Source organism: Muntiacus reevesi, chromosome 2 (genome assembly GCF_963930625.1).
Source record: "Muntiacus reevesi chromosome 2, mMunRee1.1, whole genome shotgun sequence".
Classification (NCBI taxonomy): Eukaryota; Metazoa; Chordata; class Mammalia; order Artiodactyla; family Cervidae; genus Muntiacus; species Muntiacus reevesi.
This window is the reverse complement of record NC_089250.1, coordinates 229,799,043-229,820,909: the sequence shown is the minus strand read 5'-3', so window position 1 is coordinate 229,820,909 and position 21,867 is coordinate 229,799,043. Positions and strand designations below refer to the sequence as shown.

The 21,867-nt window shown below is 41.8% G+C and overlaps 1 protein-coding gene across 4 annotated transcripts in view; it reads left to right on the top strand.

Moving 5' to 3' along the window:
• Positions 1-12,280: 12,280 nt before the first annotated feature.
• ABCC12 (ATP binding cassette subfamily C member 12) overlaps positions 12,281-21,867 on the top strand; it is a 58,738-nt gene continuing 49,151 nt past the window's right edge. For 2 of the 4 annotated variants that reach the window (XM_065920473.1, XM_065920475.1), the window contains exons 1-6: positions 12,281-12,399; positions 15,989-16,144; positions 19,074-19,221; positions 19,510-19,743; positions 21,052-21,225; positions 21,613-21,760. In XM_065920473.1, the coding sequence (XP_065776545.1) occupies positions 12,281-12,399; positions 15,989-16,144; positions 19,074-19,221; positions 19,510-19,743; positions 21,052-21,225; positions 21,613-21,760 (979 nt within the window). Of the gene's footprint in view, positions 12,400-15,988; positions 16,145-19,073; positions 19,226-19,509; positions 19,744-21,051; positions 21,226-21,612; positions 21,761-21,867 lie in introns of all 4 variants that reach the window. The other 2 variants (XM_065920474.1, XM_065920476.1) reach the window with 2 other exon arrangements.

Sequence of the window (21,867 nt, the reverse complement as noted above, 5' to 3'; positions counted from 1 at the left end):
ACTATGGGCACATTCAGGTCTCAAAGCAGCTGGCTTTGGGTCCCAGAATGTCCTCAGGCTGGTGCTAGCCCACTGATGGGTGGGGTTCAGAAGGTCCTAAGGCTGGTGCTGGCCTGCTGGTTGGTTAGAAAGATCCTAGGGTGACAGGAGTGGGGCTTGGGTGGGCCTAGCTGGAATCTTAATTTATTTTAATTTACATTTTTTAAAAGGTCTCTTTTAATTAATGACATATTTTCCCTTTTCATATTTACTGTACTCTTGAGAGCACTTTATCCCACTTGATTAAGCTGTTTATCAAAATGCTTTTGGGTTGACAATTCTGATACTGTTAGCATGGTTTTTTGCACTCTTTTATTTTTCAACCCATTTGTGTCTTTATATTGAATTGATCTCTCATAAGCAGCATATCACTGGGTATTACTTTTATATGCAATCTGACAATCTCTGCTTTTTTAATTAAAGTATTAACTCCATTTATATTTAATGTAATTATTGATGTAGCTGTATTTCTGTCAGCTTGATATTATCTTCTATTTGCTTTTCCTCTGTTCCCCCTTGCCTATAGTTTTTGGGGGTTAATCTACAACTCAGTGCTCCATTTTATTTCCTTGATTGACTTCTTAGCTTTAAGTCCTTATTTGTGTATGCGTGTGTGTGTGTGTTTTCTAGGGATAACACTATGCTTCCCTGGTGGCTCAGAAAGTAAAGAATCTGCCTGCAATGTGGGAGACCTGGGTTTGATTCCTGGGTCAGGAAGATCCCCTGGAGGAGGAAATGGCAACCCATTCCAGTAATCTTCCCTGGAGAATCCCCATGGATAGAGGAGCCTGGTGGGCTCCAGTCCATGAAGTTGCAAAGAGTTGGACATGACTGAGTGACTAAGCACACACAAGACTATGCTATGATTTTATATTTTCATGTGTGTTATTGTGTGGTCATTTTTCCCTTTTTGAGGAAAGAAATTTTGTCTTAGACTTCTCTCATATCATCATTATTCATCCATTCAATTCATTTATTCATTCAACATATTGTTATCTAACATCTACTATGTACCAAGGACTTCTAAGTACTAGAAATACAACTGTGATCCATACAGATATGAAGCCAACAGTCTGCTTGGAAATAGATAAGTAAGTAGGAACATTTTCCCAAAGGAGCAAACATCTGAACTAAGCCTTGAAGGCTCAGCAGTGAAGTTCAATTTTCTTCAAGTGAAGGGAGTAATGTTAGATTGTTTCAGGTTGTGTCAATGGTGATTTCAAAGACCCAGAAACAGGAGCAACTGGTAACTTGCTCACGGAGCGGTAAGACATGCAGCATGGCTGGAGCACAGTGTTAGACGGAGCAAGTGGGGTGGAATGTGGAGTACGGTATGGGTCGGCAAGAAGTTTAAGGAGTCCCTATTGATAACTTCTAATTTTTTCAGGAATCTAGAGCTATATCCATGATATTCATGTTATTAATGTTCACTGATTGAATGACTGAAGAGATTTTGAACAGAATCGTTGCCTATAAACCATGTGCCTTTTCCAGGTGACTATAATGCCTGTTTCCACTTTGGGAGATTTGTCTTTAGGAGGTGAAGACATTTTGATTCTCAAATCCTATTATAAAAAAAGAATATATTATTCCAGAAGAGTTCTTTTTGCAACATAACATAAGCAAGGGATTTTCCAAGGTTATCGGAGAAGAGAGTGTGCATCAGTTTACCTATACCTGGATTGCCTCAGATGAGGAAGTGCTCCTCATTTTACATATATTCTTCCCCTGCCCAGCTTTATTGAGATATAATTGCTCTATAACTTTGTGTAATTTTTAGGTGTACAATGTGTTATTTTTCTGGTTTTTTTAAAATTTATTTTTAATTGGATGATAATTGCTTTACATTATTGTGTCAGTTTCTGCCATACATCAAAGTAAATCAGCCATAGGTATACATACGTCCCTTCCCTCTTCAACCTCCCTCCCACCTCCCCTCCATCCCACCCCTCTAGGTTGTCAGAGGGCACCAAGAAATGTGTCAATTTGGTACATGTATATATTACAAAGTGATTACCACAGTAGCATTAGTTAAGTCCTCCATCTATTCACATAATTACTATTTCTTTTTTATGATGAGAACACTTAACATTCACTTTGAGCAATTTTCAAGTGTATAATACAGTATTGTAAACTATAATCACCATAATGTACATTAGATCTCAAAAACTTATTCATCTTATCACTGGAGGTTTTTTATACTTTGACCAATATCTCCCTATTTCTTCTGACATCCCAACCCTAACCCCTGACAATCTCTATTGTACTCTCTGTTCCTATGAGTTTCTGTGAGTTAAGCGTTAAATATACGTATTTACTTGGCTGCGTCTGGTCTTAGCTGCCGCCCGTGGGATCTTTATCACGTCACGTGAGGTCTTTCGTTGCGGTGCCTGGACTTCACAGTTGCGGTGTGACAGCTCCAAGCACACGGGCTTCAGCAGCTGTGCCACGTGGACTCTGGAAGACGCACACTCAGCTGTTGCAGGACACAGGCTTTGTTGCTCCGCAGCATGTGGGATCTTAGTTCCCTGACCATGGATAGAACCTCGATCCCCTGCATCACAAGGTGGATTCTTAACCACTGGACCACTAGGGAAGTCCTGAGTTGGGTATTTCTAGCTTTCACACAGAAGTGATATCACACAGTATTTGTCTTTCTCTGTCTGACTTACTTCACTTGGCACCATGTCCTCAAGGTCTGTCCATGTTGTCACAAAGGGCAGGGTTTCCTTCTTTCTCATGGATGAATAATATTCTACTGTCTACACAGCTGACCCTTGAACAAAGCAGAGGTTGTTGCCGCTAACCCAGAGTAGTGTAAACTCATGTACAGATACCAATGGACTTGGATACCAATGGTATCCAGGGAGAACTGGTTCCAGGACCTGGCACAGATATTCAAATTTGAAGATGCCCAACTCCCATAGTCAGCCCTCTGCATCTGTGGTTCTGCATCAGTGGATTCAACAACCCTGGATCATATAGTACTGCAGTTATTGAAAAGAACTGTATATAAGTAGACCCACACAGTTCAAACTGGTTTTATTCAATGGTAAATTATATATACAATTCATCTTCTTTATCCATTACTTATACTGTTTCCATATCTTGAAATAGTTAGTCACTCAGTTGTGTCCGACTCTTTGTGACCCCATGAACTGTGGCCTGCTAGGCTCCTCTGTCCATGGAATTCTCCAGGCAAGAATATTGGAGTGGATAGCCTTTTCCTTCTCCAGAGGATCTTCCTGACCCAGTGATTGAATCTGCATCTCTCACGTCTCCTGCATTGTCAGACAGGTTCATTACCACTAGTGCCACCTGGGAAACCCAAGATTGCTTTATCATGCTTTATTTTACTTTCATTCTCAAAGGATAATTTCACTGAACAAAGAATTCTTGATCATTTTCTTTCACGACTTTCAGCCACCAGGGAAGCCCTTCCATATCTTGGTTATTGTAAATAAAGCTGCATGTACACGGGGCTGTGGTTATTTCTTTGAGATGCTGATTTCATTTCCCTAGGATATATACCCAGAAATGGGATTGTTGGATCATATGGTAGTTCTATTTTTAATTTATTGAGGAACCATCATACTGTTTCTGTAGTGGCTGTACCACTTTATATTTCTACTAACCATGTTTTATGTATCTTTGTCAACACTTGGTTTCCTGGTGAATCAGATGGCAAAGAATCTGCCTGCAATGTAGGAGACCTGGGTTTGACCCCTGAGTCGGGAAGATCCCCTGGAAAAGGGAATGGCTATCCACTCCCGTATTCTTCCCTGGAGAATCCCATGGACAGGGAAGCCTTGTGGGCTACAGTTCATGAGGTTGCAAAGAACTGGACTTGACTGAGCGACTAACACTTTCACTTCACTTTCAACACTTGGTTATGTCTTGTCTTTTTGATGACAGCCATTCTCATAGGTGAGAGGTGTTATGTCCTTGTGATTTTGATTTTAATTTTTATGGTAATTAGTAACTTTAGCACCTTTTCATGTACTTTATGACTATTTGTGTGTCTTGTATTCAGTTCCTCTACCCATTTTAAAATTGAATTGTTTTTTGTTTTGTTACTGAGGTCCCTATATATTTTGGATATTAACCACCTATCAGACACATGATTTTCAATTTTTTCTCCTCTTCCATAGGTTACCTTTTCATCTTATTGATTGTTTATTTTGCTGTGCAGATGTTTTTTGGTCTGATGTAGCCCTACTTAATTGTTTTTACTTTTTATTTTGCTTGTGCTTTTGACGCCATATTAAAAAAATACCTGGTGAGACTATTTCCCTATGTTTTCTTCTAGGATTTTTATGGTTTCATGTCCTATGTTTTAAGTCTTTGATTTAAAAGTGTGGGTTGTGTATGATAGGAGTGCAATTTTATTCTGTATGTGATTATGTAGTTTTTCCCAATACCTTTTATTGATGAGTTTATCCTTTCTTCATTGAGTGTTCTTGACTCTATTGTCAAATATTGGTTGACTGTGTATGTGAGGGTTTGTTTCTGGCCCTTAATTATGTTTTATTGGTCTATGAATCTTTTCTTATGCCAATATCATAGTGTTTTGATTAATAAAGCTTTGCAGCATACTGTGAAATTAGGAAGTCTTATGCCTCCAATTGTCTTATTCTTTCTCAGGATCGCTTTGGCTATTCAGGGTCTCTTGCAGTTTCATACAAATTTTAGGATTGTTTTTTCTATTTCTGTGAAAAATGCCATTGGAATTTTGATAAGGATTTATTGAATCTATAGGTAGTTTTGGGCAGCATGGGCATTTTAACAGTATTGATTTCTCTGATCCACTAACAGAAGATATCTTTCCATTTGTTTGCATCTCTTAAATTTCTTTCCTCCAAGCCTTGTAGTTTTCAGTGTACAGATCTTTTACTTCCTTGGTCAAATTTATTCACAGGTATTTATTGTTTCTGATGCTACTGTGAATGGGATTATTTTCTTTATTTCTTTTTCAGATATTTTACTTTAGTGTATGGAAACACAACTAGTTTCTATATGCTGATATTTTATCTTACAGCATTTTTATAATGTTGATTTATTTGATTAGTGTTGATTAGTCGATTAGTGTTGATTAGTTGGTTAGTGTTGATAATTTGTTGATTAGTGATAATGATTCTTTTGGTGGAGCCTTAAAAATTTTCTATATATAAGGTGATATCATCTATAGAGACAATTTTACTTATTTCTTTCCAATTTGGATGACTTTTATTTCCTTTTCTTGTCAATTGTTATGGTTTTGACTTTCAATACTGTGTTGAATAGACGTAGTGAGAGTATGCATCATTGTCTTTCTGATCTTAGATGAAAAACTTTCAACCTTTCACCAACGAGTGTGATATTATGTATGGGCTTGTCAAATATGGCCTTTATTATCTTCAGGTACTTTTCTTCTATACCTAAGATTTTTCTTTTTATTATCATGAATGGATATTTTTTTTTAATGTTTTTCTACATCTGTTGAGATGATTGCATGATTTTATCTTTTATTCTATATGTATGCAGTATTTATTTAGTGATTTATGCTGTTGAACCATCCTTGCATCCCAGAGATAAGTCCCACTTGATCATAGCATATAATCTTTTTAATGTGTCATTGAATTAAACTTGCTAAAATTTTGCTAATATTATTACATTGATATTTATTAGGGAAATTGGCCTGTAGTTTTTTTTTCCTTATAGCATCCTTATCTGGCATTGGTATCAGGTAATGCTGGCCTCATAAGATGAATTTGGGAGTATTTCCTCCTGTTTAATTTTTTGGAAGAGTTTGAGAAAGACTGTCATTTAACTCTTCTTTACTTATTTGCTAAAATTCACTACTGAAACCATCTTGTTCTGGGCTTTTCTTTGTTAAGAGATTTCCAATTAATGATTAAATTCTCCTTACTCATAATCAGTTTGTTAAGATTTTCTGTTTCTTCATGATTCAATCTTAATAAACTGTATGTTTCAATGAATTTCTCTATGTTCTCTGTTATAGAATCTGTTGGTATATAAATGTTCATAGTCTCTTATGATTTTTTAAATTTCTGCCTACTCTTTCTTTCATTTCTTTCTTTCCCCTTAGACTACTTAAATGCTCGTCAATTTTGTCTTTAACATCTCCCTCCCCAGCTTTTTGTTTCATTGGTCCTTTCAATTATTTTTAAATATTGTATTTCACATATTTCTTCTCTGATACTTATTTCCTTCATTCTGCTTTGGTAGACTTAGTTTGTTCCTTGAAGTATAAAGTTATTGTTTATTTGAGATCTCTCTTTTTTCTTAATGTAGGCATTTATCACTATAAACTTTTGTCTTGGAACTATTTTTGCTGCATCCCATAGGTTTGGGTATGTTTTATTTTCATTTGTTTCAAGCTTATTTTTATTTCCCTTTTGATTTTTTTCTTTGATCTCTTGGTTGCTCAGAAGTGTGTTGCTTATTTCCACATACTTGTGATTTTTTTCAGCTTTCCTTCTGCTATTGATTTCTAGTTTCATACCATTGTGGTAAGAAAAGATACTTGATATGATGTTAACCTTCTCAGATTTGCTAAGTCTTGTTTTGTGACATATCATCCTCTGTCCTGGAGAATATTCCATGTGCACTTGAGAGGAATGTGTATTCTACTCAGTCAGATGGAATGTTCCATTCTCTATCCTGGAGAATATTTTATGTGCACTTGAGAAGAATATGTATTCTACTCAGTCGAATGGAATGTTCTTTACATGTTTGTTAGGTCCATTTGATCTAAAGGATATTTCAAGCTCAATGTTTCCTTATTGATGATCTGGATGATCTATTTATCTGGATGATCTATTTAATGTTGAAAGTGAGGTATTGAAGTCCCTTATAATATTATATTACTCTCTATTTCTTTCTTCCTCATCTGTTAGTATTAACTTAATATACTTAGATACTCTAATATTCAGTTCAGTTCAGTCACTCAGTCATGTCCGGCTCTTTGCGACCCCATGAATCACAGCACGCCAGGCCTCCCTGTCCATCACAAACTCCCGGAGTTTACTCAAACTCATGCCCATCGAGTTGGTGATGCCATCCAGCCATCTCATCCTCTGTCGTCCCCTTCTCCTCCTGCCTCCAATTCCTCCCAGCATCGGGGTCCTTTCCAATGAGTCAACTCTTCCCATGAGGTGACCAAAGTATTGGAGTTTCAGCTTCAACATCAGTCCTTCCAATGAACACCCAGGACTGATCTCCTTCAGGATGGACTGGTTGGATCTCCTTGTAGTCCAAGGGACTCTCAAGAGTCTTCTCCAACACCACAGTTCAAAATCATCAATTCTTCAGCTCTCAGCTTTCTTCACAGTCCAACTCTCACATCCATACATGATCACTGGAAAAACCATAGCCTTGACCAGATGGACCTTTGTTGACAAAGTAATGTCTCTGCTTTTTAATATGCTATCTAGGTTGGTCATAATTTTCCTTCCAAGGAGTAAGTGTCTTTTAATTTCATGGCTGCAGTCACCATCTGCAGTGATTTTGGAGCCCAAAAAAATAAAATCTGACACTGTTTCCACTGTCTCTCCATCTATTTCCCATGAGGTGATGGGACCAGATGCCATGATCTTAGTTTTCTGAATACCAGTTTTTTAAGTCAACTTTTTCACTCTCTTCTTTCACTTTCATCAAGAGACTTTTTAGTTCCTCTTCACTCTCTGCCATAAGGGTGGTGTCATCTGCATATCTGAGGTTATTGATATTTCTCCTGGCATTTTTGATTCCAGCTTGTGCTTCTTCCAGTCCAGCGTTTCTCATGTTGTACTCTACGTATAAGTTAAATAAGCAGGGTGACAATATACAGCCTTGACGTACTCCTTTTCCTATTTGGAACCAGTCTGTTGTTCCATGTCCAGTTCTAACTGTTGCTTCCTGACCTGCACACACGTTTCTCAAGAGGCAGATCAAGTGGTCTGGTATTCACATCTCCTTCAGAATTTTCCACAGTTTATTGTGATCCACACAGTCGAAGGCTTTGGCATAGTCAATAAAGCAGAAATAGATGTTTTTCTGGAACTCTCTTGCTTTTTCGATGATTCAGTGGCTGTTGGCAATTTGATCTCTGGTTCCTCTGCCTTTTCTAAAACCAGCTTGAACATCTGGAAGTTCACAGTTCACATATTGCTGAAGCCTGACTTGGAGAATTTTGAGCATTACTTTACTAGCGTGTGAGATGAGTGCAACTGTGCAGTAGTTTGAGCATTCTTTGGCATTGCCTTTCTTAGGGATTGGAGTGAAAACAGACCTTTTCCAGTCCTGTGGCCACTGCTGAGTTTTCCAAATTTGCTGACATATTGAGTGCAGCATTTTCACAGCATCATCTTTCAGGATTTGAAATAGCCCAACTGGAATTCCATCACCTCCACTAGGTTTGTTTGTAGTGATGCTTCCTGAGGCAAAGTCTGACTTCACATTCCAGGATGTCTGGCTCTAGGTGAGTGATCACACCATCGTGATTATCTGGGTTGTGAAGATCTTTTTTGTACAGTTCTTCTGTATATTCTTGCAACTTCTTCTTAATATCTTCTGCTTCTGTTAGGTTCATACCATTTCTGTCCTTTATTGAGCCCATCTTTTCATGAAATGTTCCCTTGGTATCTAATTTTCTTGAAGAGATCTCTAGTCTTTCACATTATGTTGCTTTCCTCTATTTCTTTGCACCAATCACTGAGGAAGGCTTTCTCATCTCTCTTTGCTATTCTTTGAAGTTTGAATTCAAATGGGTATATCTTTCCTTTTCTCCTATGCTTTTCACTTCTCTTCTTTTCACAACTATTTGTAAGGCCTCCTCAGATAGCCATTTTGCTTTTTTGCATTTCTTTTTCTTGGAGATGGTTTTGATCCCTGTCTCCTGTACAATGTCATGAACCTCTGTCTATAGTTCATCAGGCACTCTGTCTGTTAGAGCTAGTCCCTTAAATCCATTTCTCACTTCTACTCTATAAATGTAAGAGATTTGATTTAGGTCATACCTGAATGGTCTAGTGGTTTTCCCTACTTTCTTCAATTTCAGTCTGAATTTGGCAATAAGGAGTTCATGATCAGAGCCACAGTCTGCTCCCAGTCTTGTTTTTGTTGACTGCATAGAGCTTCTCCATCTCTGGCTGCAAAGAATATAATCAATTTGATTTTAATGTTGACCATATGGTGATGCCCATGTATACAGTCTTCTCTTGTGTTGTTGGAAGAGTGTGTTTACTATGACCAGTGTGTTCTGTTAGAAAAACTACTAGCCTTTGCCTTGATTCATTCTATACTCCAAGGTCAAATTTTTCTGTTACTTCTTGACTTCATACTTTTGCATTCCAATCCCCTATAATGAAAAGGACATCTTTTTTGGGTGTTAGCTTTAGAAGGTCTTGTAGGTCTTCATAGAACAATTCAGCTTCAGCTTCTTCAGCATTATTGGCTGGGCATAGACTTGGGTTACCATGATATTGATTGGTTTGCCTTGGAAACAGAGATCATTCTATCATTTTTGAGATTGCATCCAAGTACTGCATTTCAGACTCTCTTGTTGACTATGATGGTTACTCCATTTCTTCTGAGGGATTCTGTGCTTTGCTGGAGGAGCCGTGAAGAGATACCCCACATCCAAGGGCAAAGAAGAAGCCCCAGCAAGATGGCAGGAGGGGCTAATTTGCATTTAGAATCAAACCCCATTCCCACCAGAGACACTCGGAGGGCTCAAACAAACTGTGTGTGCACCAGGACCCAAGGACCTCACAGAGACAGAGACAGGGCTGTGTTTGAGTGTCTCCTGTGGAGGTGCGGGTCAGCAGTGGACTGCCACATGGGCAGGGGTCTGGGTGCAGCGGACTTGGGTATGGCATAAGCCCTCTTGGAGGAGGTCACCATCCGCCCTTCCATAGAGCTGTCAGAACTTACACAGGCCTGGGAAACAGACTCTTGGAGGGCACAAACAGAACCTTGTGTACCAGGACCTGGGAGAAAGGGGCAGTGAACCCACAAAGGACTCACCCAGACTTGCCTGTGAGTGTCCAGGAGCCTCCAGCGGAGACATGGGTCCATGGTGGCCTGCCGCAGGGTTGGGGGCACTGAGTGTAGCAGTACATGTATGGGAGCTTTTGAAGGAGGTCGCCATTATCTTCATTACCTCACCATAGTTTGGCCCCAGGTAAACAGCAGGGAGGGAACACAGCTTCACCCATCATGGCTAACACACTACATATTAAATAGTAGGGAATTCTGAATTTGATTATATACTTACTTTACCAATATGCTGTATATTTTCATATGTTTTCAGATCAGAGATCTAAATTTCAGCCTGAAGAACTCATTTTGGCATTTCTTTAATGTAGGTTTGGAGGTAATGAAGCCTTCAGCTTTTGTCTGGAAAATATTTATCTCTCCTTTATTTCTAAATAGTATCTTTGTCAGATACAGCATTCTTGGTTGGCAGTTTTTTTCTTTTGAATATACCATCCTACTCTCTCTTGAACTGTGAGATTTCTGCTGAGAAGTCTACCAATACCTTTATGGGGATTTCTTTGTAAGTAATGAGCTTCTTTTCTCTTGCTGCTTTTTAGATTCTCTTGTAGTTTGATTTTTGACAGTTTTATTAAAATGTGTCTTGGAGAGGATCTCATTAAGTTCAGTTTGTTTGGTGACTTATTAACTTCATGAAATGGGATATGAAAATCTCTACCCCAATTTGAGAAGTTCTCAGTCATTATTCCTTTAAATTAGATTTCTATCCCTTTCTTCCTCTCTTTTTCTGGAACTCCAATAATTTGCATATTATTTCCTTTGGTTGTATTCCATAGGTAATGTAGGCTTTCTTCACTTTTTTTCCCTTGTTGTTCTCTGTCTGGATAATTTCAAAGTTCTTATCTTTCAACTTTTATGTTTTTCTTGCTGTTGATACTCTTTATAACAATTTTCATTTTATTTGCTGCATTTTTCAGATCCAGCATGCTTTTTTTGGTTCTTTTTAATGATTTCATCTCTTTGTTAAATTTCTCATTTGCATTTAAAGTAGTAGTCATCTCTTCTAGTCTTTACTAACTGCCTTTGTGAGAGAAACACCTTCTGTTAGTCATGCTAGGGACTCTGAGGTTTTCTCAGACATTCTGTGGATTCACCTATAAATTGCTTTTGTTGGACAGGAGGAAGAGAAGCATAAATGAGGTATATCTTAGCCATGAATCTGATGTCACTACTACACATACTCTTGAGTAAATACTTTCTTTTCTCTGGACCTCTGTTTTCTTTCCTGAACAATGAGAAGCTTGTAAAGATTACATTTGAGGATACTTCCAACTCTGAAATGCCATAGGTTTATCAGCCATTAAAACCTCAATGGGGACTGATTAATTTTATGTTTCTAGTCATGAAAAATTCCATAGTGAATTCATAGGATTTGTGTATTTATAATGGTGAGGCTTCTGGTTGCTAGTGACAGAAACTAACTTGGAATAATTTAGGTTAAAAAAGAGAATTTATTGATAGAATATGAGGAGCAGAATGTCATGGAACTTTAGGGCAAGAACAGAGCTATGTACCAGGAAAGAGTTTAAACTAGGAATAGAAAACCTTCAGGAATTGTTCTCTATTACTTAGGATTAGGTGATTGGTGAATGGGGTGGTTGGTTTGTGGACTGGACAGGCACTCCCAAAAGTGTCCTCTCAACCTAAATGTTTTATTTCTCTTTGGGACAGTTGTCACAGAAGTAGGGGGAAGGATGCAGACTTGCTTAGATGTGCCTGGTCCTGAGAGGTGGTCTCTTTGAAGTTCTCTAATCCTTGGGTATTCCCCATAGGAATGTGGGTATCTGAAAGAATTAGGGAGAAAAGGGGGCTTGTATGTGTGACAAACTTCAATCTGGGTCCCATTAAGGCAGCAAACTACCTTCTTGGGTTCTTTTGCTGGGCTGGTATTCAGGCTTGGTCATGGGCTGTCTCCTGGTAGAAAACCTGCAATAGACTTTTCTCCCGGTCAGCCCAAAATGAGGAAAAAGAGGGACAGAATGTCTTTGCTAATAAGGAAGGCTCTTAGCGGAGTTGAGGGAATTATGGTGCATCTGACCACTCTCCCCCATGATGTGCAAGGTTGATTGGTGAAACCAGATTGGAGCTGATCTGAGTGGAGTAGGGGCTGCCTAACCCCATTTCAGAGTGTCCTCATCTCATCTTTCTGCTGCAGAGTGAAGGTCACTAGACAAGGAGCCCAGGGCTCTAGACTGCCATCAAGATGGTGGGTGATGGCCCCTACCTTATCTCTGATCTGGACCGACGAGGCCAGCGGAGATCATTTACAGAGAGATATGACCCCAGCCTGAAGACCATGATCCCAGTGAGACCCTATGCAAGGTAAGTCAGGAGGAGGATTGAAGGGAGGTCTGGGCAGAACTTCCAGGAACCATTTCCAACCCATCAGGACAGTGAACATTGCCCCTGCTCCCCACGTTGCTGCTCTGTAGGCTTGTAATTTTGGCCTTCCATCCATCCATCCATCCATTTTTAAAATTTATTGACCAATCACTTCAAGAACCGTCCTTTCCTTTGGTGTAAAGGAGGCAACAGCAAATGTTTAAGGAGAGCTTGCCATGTGCCAGGGCCTGTTTGGGTGCTTTACAAACATCTTCTCATTCACTCCTCACAACCAGCCTGAAGGTGTTGTGATTATATTTATCCGATGTGTGAATAAGTGAGGCACAGAAAGGTTAAATAACGTGCACAACATTAATCACACAGATATTACTTTGTAACAAACAGCCTCTGCACTTAGTAGCCTAAAACAATCACCGTTTCTTTAGCTTAAAATTTTATAAGTGGTCCAGCAACTTGAGCTAAATAAACGGTGATTGTTTTAGGCTAGACCAGATTTTCTTATGCACTGCTAGTCAGCAAGATGGCTGTGCTTCTGGGGGTGATGGACTGGGGGAATGTTGGCCCCATGGACTATGACCTTTCAGCAGGCTAGCCTGCACTAGTTTCACCATTTCTTTCACTGCATTCTATTGGCCAAATCAAGTCACATATAAGCCCAGATTCAAGGTGTGGAGAAACAGATCTGATGTCTTGAAGGAAGAAGCTGCAAGGGTCTGGAACACAGATGGAGAGAGAGAATTGGGTTGAATTGGAGAAGGAAATGGCAGCCCACTCCAGTATTCTTGCCTGGAGAATCCCAGGGATGGGAGCCTGGTGGGCTGCCGTCCATGGGGTCACACAGAGTTGGACACGACTGATGTGACTTAGCAGCAGCAGCAGCAGAATAGGAACTTGGGAAGTCTGATTTCCAAGCTCACATGCTTAACTATAATGTGATATTGTATTACTATATGTGTATTCTTAACAATACATTAGCTCTAATATTTTAAAAAGCTTCTTTTTCTCAGTGGTGAAGAATCTGCCTGCCAATGCAGGAGCACAGAAGATGAGGGTTTGAATCTGATGGACAGAGGAGTCTGGGAGGCTAAAGTCTATGGGGTCACAAAGAGTCGGACATGACTGAGCAACTGAACAAGCAGGCATGCAAGCACACACACCTTTTCTGCATGAGAAGTGCCCTATAACCTGTCCTCTGAGCAGCAGAAGGCCAAGTGACATCTCTATGTTGAGATGACTAGCACTGCTCTCCTTCCAGAACATGTAGACCAAAGATAAACCTGTGAACCCTCTAAGGTGAGAGGTGAAGGTTGAAGGGTCAGGGCATGGGCTACCATCTTTAGCTCCAGGCAGGAGAGCTCTAACTACCCACTGTTTTGGCTCTGTTCACAATTGTTTTGTGGAGAGGCAGTGTGACATAGTGCTTAAGAGAAAGATGGGGAAAAAAAAAAGAGAAAGATGGGAGTCAACCAGTGTTGGTTTTGATTTCCTGCTTCACCACTAACTAGCTATAAGACTTTGGGCAAGTTCTATAACCTCTTTTTGCCTTGATGTTCTTGTCTATGAAATGGGATCATAATATCACTCAAATACTCGAGCTGTTGTTAGGATTATATGATGTAATGCACTAAAGTTACACTTTGGGAAATGTTTACTATGTACCAGGCACATAGTATTAATACCTTATTAATATTATCTTAGCTTGAGTTCTCCCAAAAGCAGAGCATAAATTGAAAACTTGGATGCAGGTAGTTTATTTGGGAGGTGATATCGAGAAGCAGGAGGAAAGGTTTAGGGAGAGTGAGGCAGGGAAGGAGAGCATGTGGTGTGTTGTGAGTGTCACTGCTTGTAGGCATGGGGACGGGATTCTACTAGGCCCCCTGCAGAAGTATACAGTTTTCTACCCGTAGGATGGGAGGTGTGGACATTTCTGTGGGCTGTTATACTCCATTAGTTAGGTTTTCTTCTTGGGGGCATTGAAAGTGAAAGTGAAAGTGAAAGTGAAGTCGCTCAGTCGTGTCCAAGTCTTTGTGACCCCATGGACTGTAGCCTATCATGCTCCTCCATCCATGGGATTTTTCCAGGCAAGAGTACTGGAGTGGGTTGCCATTTCCTCCTCCAGAGGATCTTCCCAACCCAGGGATTGAAGCCGGGTCTCCAGCATTGTAGGCAGACACTTTACTGTCTGAGCCATCATTAGCCCCCTGCAATTCTGGGCTATACTTATGCTCTGAGAAGACCCTGAAGGTAGTGAAAAGAGGCACAACACACCTGTGAGACGGGACCCCATCAGCAGAGCCCAAGCCACACAGCGTCGTCCTCCACAGCTGAGACTGGAGGTAAATGTGACAAAGTCCACACAAAGTTTGTGACTCAGAGCATCTTGACAGCATCTGCTACAAGTACAAAGCTCTTCCAGGGCCTGGAATATAGCAAACACTCAGCAATTAGTAGATAACACCCTGTGTCTCTGACCTTATTCCCTCTTATATGGTTAATTTCTCAAGGGCAGAAACACATCTCTTCCTCCTCCCTTATTGCTTTTCTTCCTCCCCTGTCCTCCTTCTTTACCTGCTAGCTAATCTTTATATCATAGTTGTTGTTTAGTAGCTAAGTTGTGTCCAACTCTTGCGACTCATGGACTGTAGCCCACCTCTGTAGGCTCTGTAGGTTCCTCTGTCCATGGGATTTCCCAGGCAAGAATACTGGAGTGGATTGCCATTTCCTCCTCCAGGGATCTTCTCGACCCAAGGACTGAACCTGCGTCTCCTGCACTGGCAGGCAGATTCTTTACACTAGCGCCACCAGGGGAGCCCAGTATCGTGTAGTGGCTTACATATATTAATCCATTCCATCCCCACAATAAACCATGAGTTTGACTCTAGCTCTTGCCTCCTTGGGCAGGCTCACCCCCACACCCTGCTCTGACCCTCCCCATCCTCCCAAGAGCAAAAGCCAGGTGTCCAGCTCCTCTGATGATCTGGTCTCCATTTCCTCATGCCAAATGAAGCAGGTACCCTCTTTCCCATGGGGTGGTCATTGCTAAATGTTTAACAACTGGCTCACTAAAAGAATTCCCTGGTTTGTAGCACTTAGCGTTTTTTATGGTGTAAATTCTCCCACCATGGCTGATTTCAACATGCTGTCCCTGATTGCAAAGTTGAGAAGGGATGCCTGGTAACAGAGTCCTATGATGTGTGCTATTTCCACCACAGAGGTCATAGACTCACATAACCTTAAGAACAGATATGAGTAAAATCCAGTAAAATAATCTAGGAAGCTATGAGTTTTGCATATTGATTGCATTTGTCTTTAAGATAATTTACTTACATTTATGTAATTTAATTTTTAATACCGGCTGTGTTTAAGAACTGACTTGCAGAATTCCTAGAAATTGAACAATCAGCTCTCACAAGATAGTAGGAGCTGGCCCAGCACACCGCTGCTCACAGGGCTGTGATGAGTCACCCCCTGAGAGTGGCTCTGGTTATCCTGTAGTTAAGAATCCTAGCCAGGGACTCAAGGCACGGGCCCCAACATCCTGGAACACTGAGCGTTTTGCCTGTTTCAGGTTGGCGCCCAACCCTGTGGATGACGCAGGGCTCCTCTCGTTTGCTACGTTCTCCTGGCTCACACCCATGATGGTGCAAGGCTACCAGCACACGCTGACTGTGGACACCCTGCCCCCACTGTCTCTGTATGACTCATCTGACACCAATGCCAAGAGGTACAAGGATTTGTTTCGGTCTGTGTCGTCCAGAGAAGAGCCCACCTTGGGAAGGGACCTGCGAGCCCTTTTGGCGCTCCCGATTCCCCGTGGGGAAATCTCCACCCACCAGTCTCGGTGGCCATTCTCCCTGGCGCCTCTCTGAGATGTGGGCTGGGCTGACTGGGCTAATATTTCACAGTTCTGACTGGCAAAATCACACTTTTCATTGGTTCCTGGCCTAGTCTCCGGGGAGGTGAGTACTGGGGAGAGTTGTGGGGAGAAAGAGCTCCTTGAGAGCTTGAGGATTCAGGATCATTCTGGTGCAGCTGGTTTGTAGGATCATTGTGTCGGGACAGGAGTGGCTGGAATCTCACTTTGCTCTGTGCTGGTTGGACTCCACCTGGGCTGCTGTCTGCCGTGCCACACATGGTGTTTTATTTCACTTTAAAAGTTGTCATCGGACTTAAAAATTTTTTTATTTTCTATTTGAGTATACTTGATTAACAATGTTGTATTAGTTTCAGGTGTTACAGCAAAGTGATTCAGGTAGACACATACACGTTATCTATTGTTTTTCAAATTCTTTTCCCATTTAGGTGATTACAGAACATTGTGGACTTTCATATTGCAAAATATGTTCCGGTTGAACCGAATGAAATATTTGATAATTTTGACTTGCCAAAACATACATTTCAGTGGTTCAACCTAATTTAGATTCATTGCAGAAATGTTAAAGCAACAGAAGTTTAAGCAGTGGAAGTACCCTCACCATATGCCCACCCCACTCCCCAGAGGTCAACACTGTTAAACGCTGGTTTGCATCTGTCTGGAATTTTTTCTATTCTGATTAAATACACCCTGTGCTACCATCTTCTGCAGATCAATACCTCTTCTTCTTTCCTACTCACAGGTCATCTTTTTTCCTTTGAAGAAAAAAATGAAGCATACTATTTCATGGTTAACCACTTTGCTATTTTCAGTTAAGAGTTTACATTTTTCCACAGCACAAAATCCTCCTGCTGTGCAGCCCAGTTCCTTCATTCTTTCTAATAGCTGCTTTGTTTTAAGCAATGGGGAAGCGCTCAAAGTCATCACTCTGCATTTGTTTCTTCTGGAATTCTCCTTCTTTTTGGTCTATAAGCGTGAAGGGCTGCGAGTTCCGATCATGCATCTACAATTATGTATTCACATCCCCTTCTCCATGTCCATAAGAAATCTGTCAGTGGTAGTTTCCAAAATCCACAGTCCAAGGAGCACAGAAAGAAATGGGCTGGACCAGTGTCTGTGGAGTACCAGATTTTCCTTCTACCTCTCTCTCTGTTTTTAATGTTGCCTCCCATCTACCCAACATCAGCTTAGATCCTTTTCCAAACACATGCTTGACGACCTTAATAACACGTGGTCTTCAGCGCACACCTCTCTTCCGGACTCTGAGTTCATACACCCACCATCCAACAGGACTTGGATGATACACAAGTATCCCACATCAAAAGCTATGTTCTTGATCCTCAGCCCCACCTGATGATATTCCCTTTCCCCATCTCTGTCAACTCCATTCCCGCAGATCTCCTTTTCTCCCATGTCTAACTCATCTGTATGTCCAAATGTCTCCACTGTCTACCTTTCTATAAATTCACAGCCCCCTCCCACCTGGACGCCCATGGTCTTCCACGGTGGTCTCCCTGCTCCCCACCCTCATAACCCACTATTCTCACAGAAGCCAGATGTTCCTTTAGATATGTAAAATAATCATGTCACATCAGCTTAAAAACCTGCAGTGGCTACCTTTGCACTTGGAATGACATCGAGTCTCCTTCCTGAGGACTGTGCGGCCCCGTGAGATCTGGCCCTGCTTTGCCTCCCTGTGCCCCTACACGCTGGGCATACTGGCCTCTGTTCTGATCTTTGACACGGACAAGCTCCTCCTTGCCCTAGGTACTTTCTTCTTGATTTCTCTGTCGCCTCTGTGTTTCTGTCACAACTGGTAATGTGCCAGGGACAGGCAGGAGGAGGAAACCAGGGCCTGGAAAGAGCCCAAATGCCAGGGCTCTGGCCACAGCCACTCCCATGTCCCATCCACCCTGTAAAACAGTGGTCCCCAGTTATTTTGGCATCAAGGACCAGTTTTGTGGAAGACAGCTTTTCCATGGATCAGGGGTGAGGGGATTGGTTTCATATTGCATATTTTTGGTTTCATATTACATATAATAAGCATATAACATTTATTGTGAACTTTATTTGTATTATTATTACATTGTGGTATATAATTAGATAATTATAGGACTCACTTTAATGCAGAATCAGTAGGAAGGAGCCCACCAGTTCAGTTCAGTCGCTCAGTCATGTCTGACTCTTTGTGACCCCAGGAGCCCACCTGATGCAGCTTAACTATCACTTGCCACTCACTGATAGGGTTTTGGTATGAGCCTGGAAGCAATTGATTTACTGTGGTCTCTGCAGTCAAATCTCTCTGCTAATGATGATCTGTATTTGCAGCCACTCCCCAGTGCTAGCATCACCACCTCAGCTCCACCTCAGATCATCAGGCATTAGATTCTCATAAGGAGCGTATAACCTAGATCCCTTGCATGTCCAGTTCACAGTAGGGTTCATACTCCTATGAGAATCTAATGCCATCACTGATCTGACGGGAGGCAAAGTTCAGGCAGTAATGTGAGTGATGGGGAACAGTTGTAAATACAGATGAAACCTGCTGCTCACCTCCTGCTGGGCAGCCCAGTTCCTAGCGGGCCACAGACTGGTATCAGTTCCTGACCCGGGGGTTGGGGAGCCCTGCCGTAAAAGAAGAGCGAACTAATGCTGTTCTGAAGCTGCCACTGCCAGGGGTGTGGGTTGTGGATTCTTGCAGTGTTTTATCCATCAGTATAGCTTTCAACTGCAAGTGGGAATATAAGTTCCTTTCCTTCTTCCTGTTCTTTTGTCACAGATTTCGAATCCTTTGGGATGAAGAGGTAGAAAGGATGGGTCCTGAGAAAGCCTCTCTGGGTCGAGTGGTCTGGAAATTCCAGAGGACGCGTGTTCTGATGGATATCGTGGTCAACATCCTGTGCATTATCATGGCAGCCATAGGGCCGGTGAGTGCAGTGGCCCTTCTTTGGCCTTGTCTCCCTGGTCCCCAAACTGGCGAAGAATGTTATTAGTTACTTTCTCTATGAGCTGGTGGGTTTAGTACATTGTTGTTATCTTTGCACTCCTTGGGGGAGAATTTTCATAAAGCTAATCCTTGTCAAGCTTGGCAGCTACCACTGAAGTTAATTAAAATGTTTGCCTCATAAAGTCTGCTTGCTGACATTATCTGAAGCCTCCTGTACCTACCTTGAACCCCAGCGGCACTCTCCTCTCCCCACCGCACTGTTTTACAGACAGTTCTCATTCACCAAATCCTCCAGCAGACCGAAAGCGTCTCCAGGAAGATCTGGATTGGCGTCGGCCTGTGTGCAGCCCTTTTCACCACTGAATTTACCAAAGTCCTCTTTTGGGCCCTAGCCTGGGCCATCAATTACCGCACGGCAATCCGGTTGAAGGTGGCCGTCTCCACCTTGGTTTTCGAAAACCTGGTGTCCTTCAAGACGCTGACACACATCTCTGTTGGTGAGGTAAGCTGGTCCAGAAGGAGTCTAACTTCAGGAAACTGCATTCTGAGTTTTCTGAATATGCATGAGGTGTGCTTCCTGGATGGAATATCTGTCCCCTCTTTTGGTTGTCTGTGTCCTGTCCATCATTTCTCTTCTTCCTGCTAAGTGAAGTGGTGGACACTCAAAACACCAGAAGAATTCAGAGCAAGGAGGACTCCATTCGAGCTGGAGAATTTGGAAAGGCTTCCCTGTTCCAGTTGGAACAGGGCTTAGAGGTGACCTCATTCAATCCCTTTGATTGTCAGTGAGGACATGGAAGCAATACAGAGCATGCTATGGCATTTAATAAAATTGACTGACTAATGGATCTGATGATTCCAACCATGTAGTATCTTGGATGCCAAGTCACAACAAAGACCATGCCTGTTGGACTTTAGAGTTGACATTTCCTTAAGCCCTTAATCCTTAGCAATAAAATCTTCACCTTTTACATGAGAATATTTCCCTGGCCAAGGGAACCCTAGGTAGTGTGAGGTAAGGGAAGAGACTGTTTCTTTCTTACAGTTGCTCTTTCAGTTTGTTTAAAGCATCTGGTATCAATTATGATAAGATTCACTTATGTAAAACCAAAACCCCCAAATAACAGTGGATTAAACAGGATGAATTTATTTCACTCTATGTAAAATAGAGGGTGATCCAGGGCTGGAATGGGGACTTCCAGGCTCTTCTGTCTTTCTTTATCACTACCTTAGTACATGATTTCCATAATTGTTCAGGATGGAAACGGCAGGTCCAGGCATTTCAGTCATGTTTCAGAGATCTGGTAGGAGGATGCAGAAAAGAGAAAGGGATATGTCTTCCAAGTCGAGTTGGCTCCCTGTCAGAATTCACCACCAAAGTTCCATTGGACACCTTGGCTTGTGTCTCATTCCCCTTAGCATAGCCACATGGTCACAATGCTTCCACAAAACAGGCTTGCAAATGTGGTCTTTTTCTTGGGCCTATGGATGCCCTGATTAAGCAGGGTTGTGCAGACAAGGAAGAAGGAGAGAGAGCTGTCAGATAGACAGTGGGCTTTGCCGATGTACTCCTAGGTGGTATTTATGCCTTTCTTCGTTGGGATTCTCAGTCCTAAAAGATTGGCTTCTCCAGAGTCATACTAGAATGAAACTCACAAAACTCACTGTGTTGTTTCCCTGATGACCTCCAACCCCTTGAAGGCAGTTTTCCCTTTCCTTGCGCAGATCCCCCAGCCATTGCAAAAGTCACCAGTTGAGGAAATGTTCGGGTGGCCCTTCCAAAGCCTGATCCTATGTGCTTTCTTTCCAGGTGCTCAATATACTATCGAGTGATAGTTATTCCTTGTTTGAAGCTGCCCTGTTTTGTCCCTTGCCAGCCACCATCCCTATCCTAATGGCTGTCTGTGCGGTGTACGCCTTTTTCATTCTGGGGCCCACAGCTCTCATCGGGATATCCGTGTATATGCTATTCATCCCCATCCAGGTAATAGCAGGTCTTTGTAGCTGTATTTCACGCACACTGTCACTGAAGTGGGTAGAAGGTTTTGCTTCCAGGGCCTGGCCCTGAAACCTGAGCCCTTACTTTAGGCTCATGGACAGTGTAGCTTTTAAAGAACTTGAATTTGAATGCCCCGGGAAAGGGGGCTTGCTTCTTCGATTTGTCAAAATCTCCAGTGCTTCCCTTGTATCCTGGTGATTTGGGCATTTGTATCACTTGGCCAGACTCAGGTTGTGTCCCCAGAGAGTACTGACCACAACTCAATGGAAGGATTCAGCTGAGAATCTCTCCTGGCACTTACACCCTGGTCCCTGGATTTTTAGGCCAACAGCAACTCAGCAATTCTCTCTGAGCACTGTACCTTGATTTCAGATGTTTTTGGCTAAGCTCAATTCAGCTTTCCGACGATCAGCAATTTCAGTGACAGACAAACGCGTTCAGACAATGAATGAGTTTCTGACCTGCATCAAGCTGATTAAAATGTATGCCTGGGAGAAATCTTTTACCAACACCATCCAAGGTAGGATGAGCAACAGCTGAAAGAACCATTTACCCCGTAGAGTGTGCTTTTCCAATGGGTTCTTAAGATTCTGAGTCTGGGAATTCTGGAAATGGACTGAGGGGACC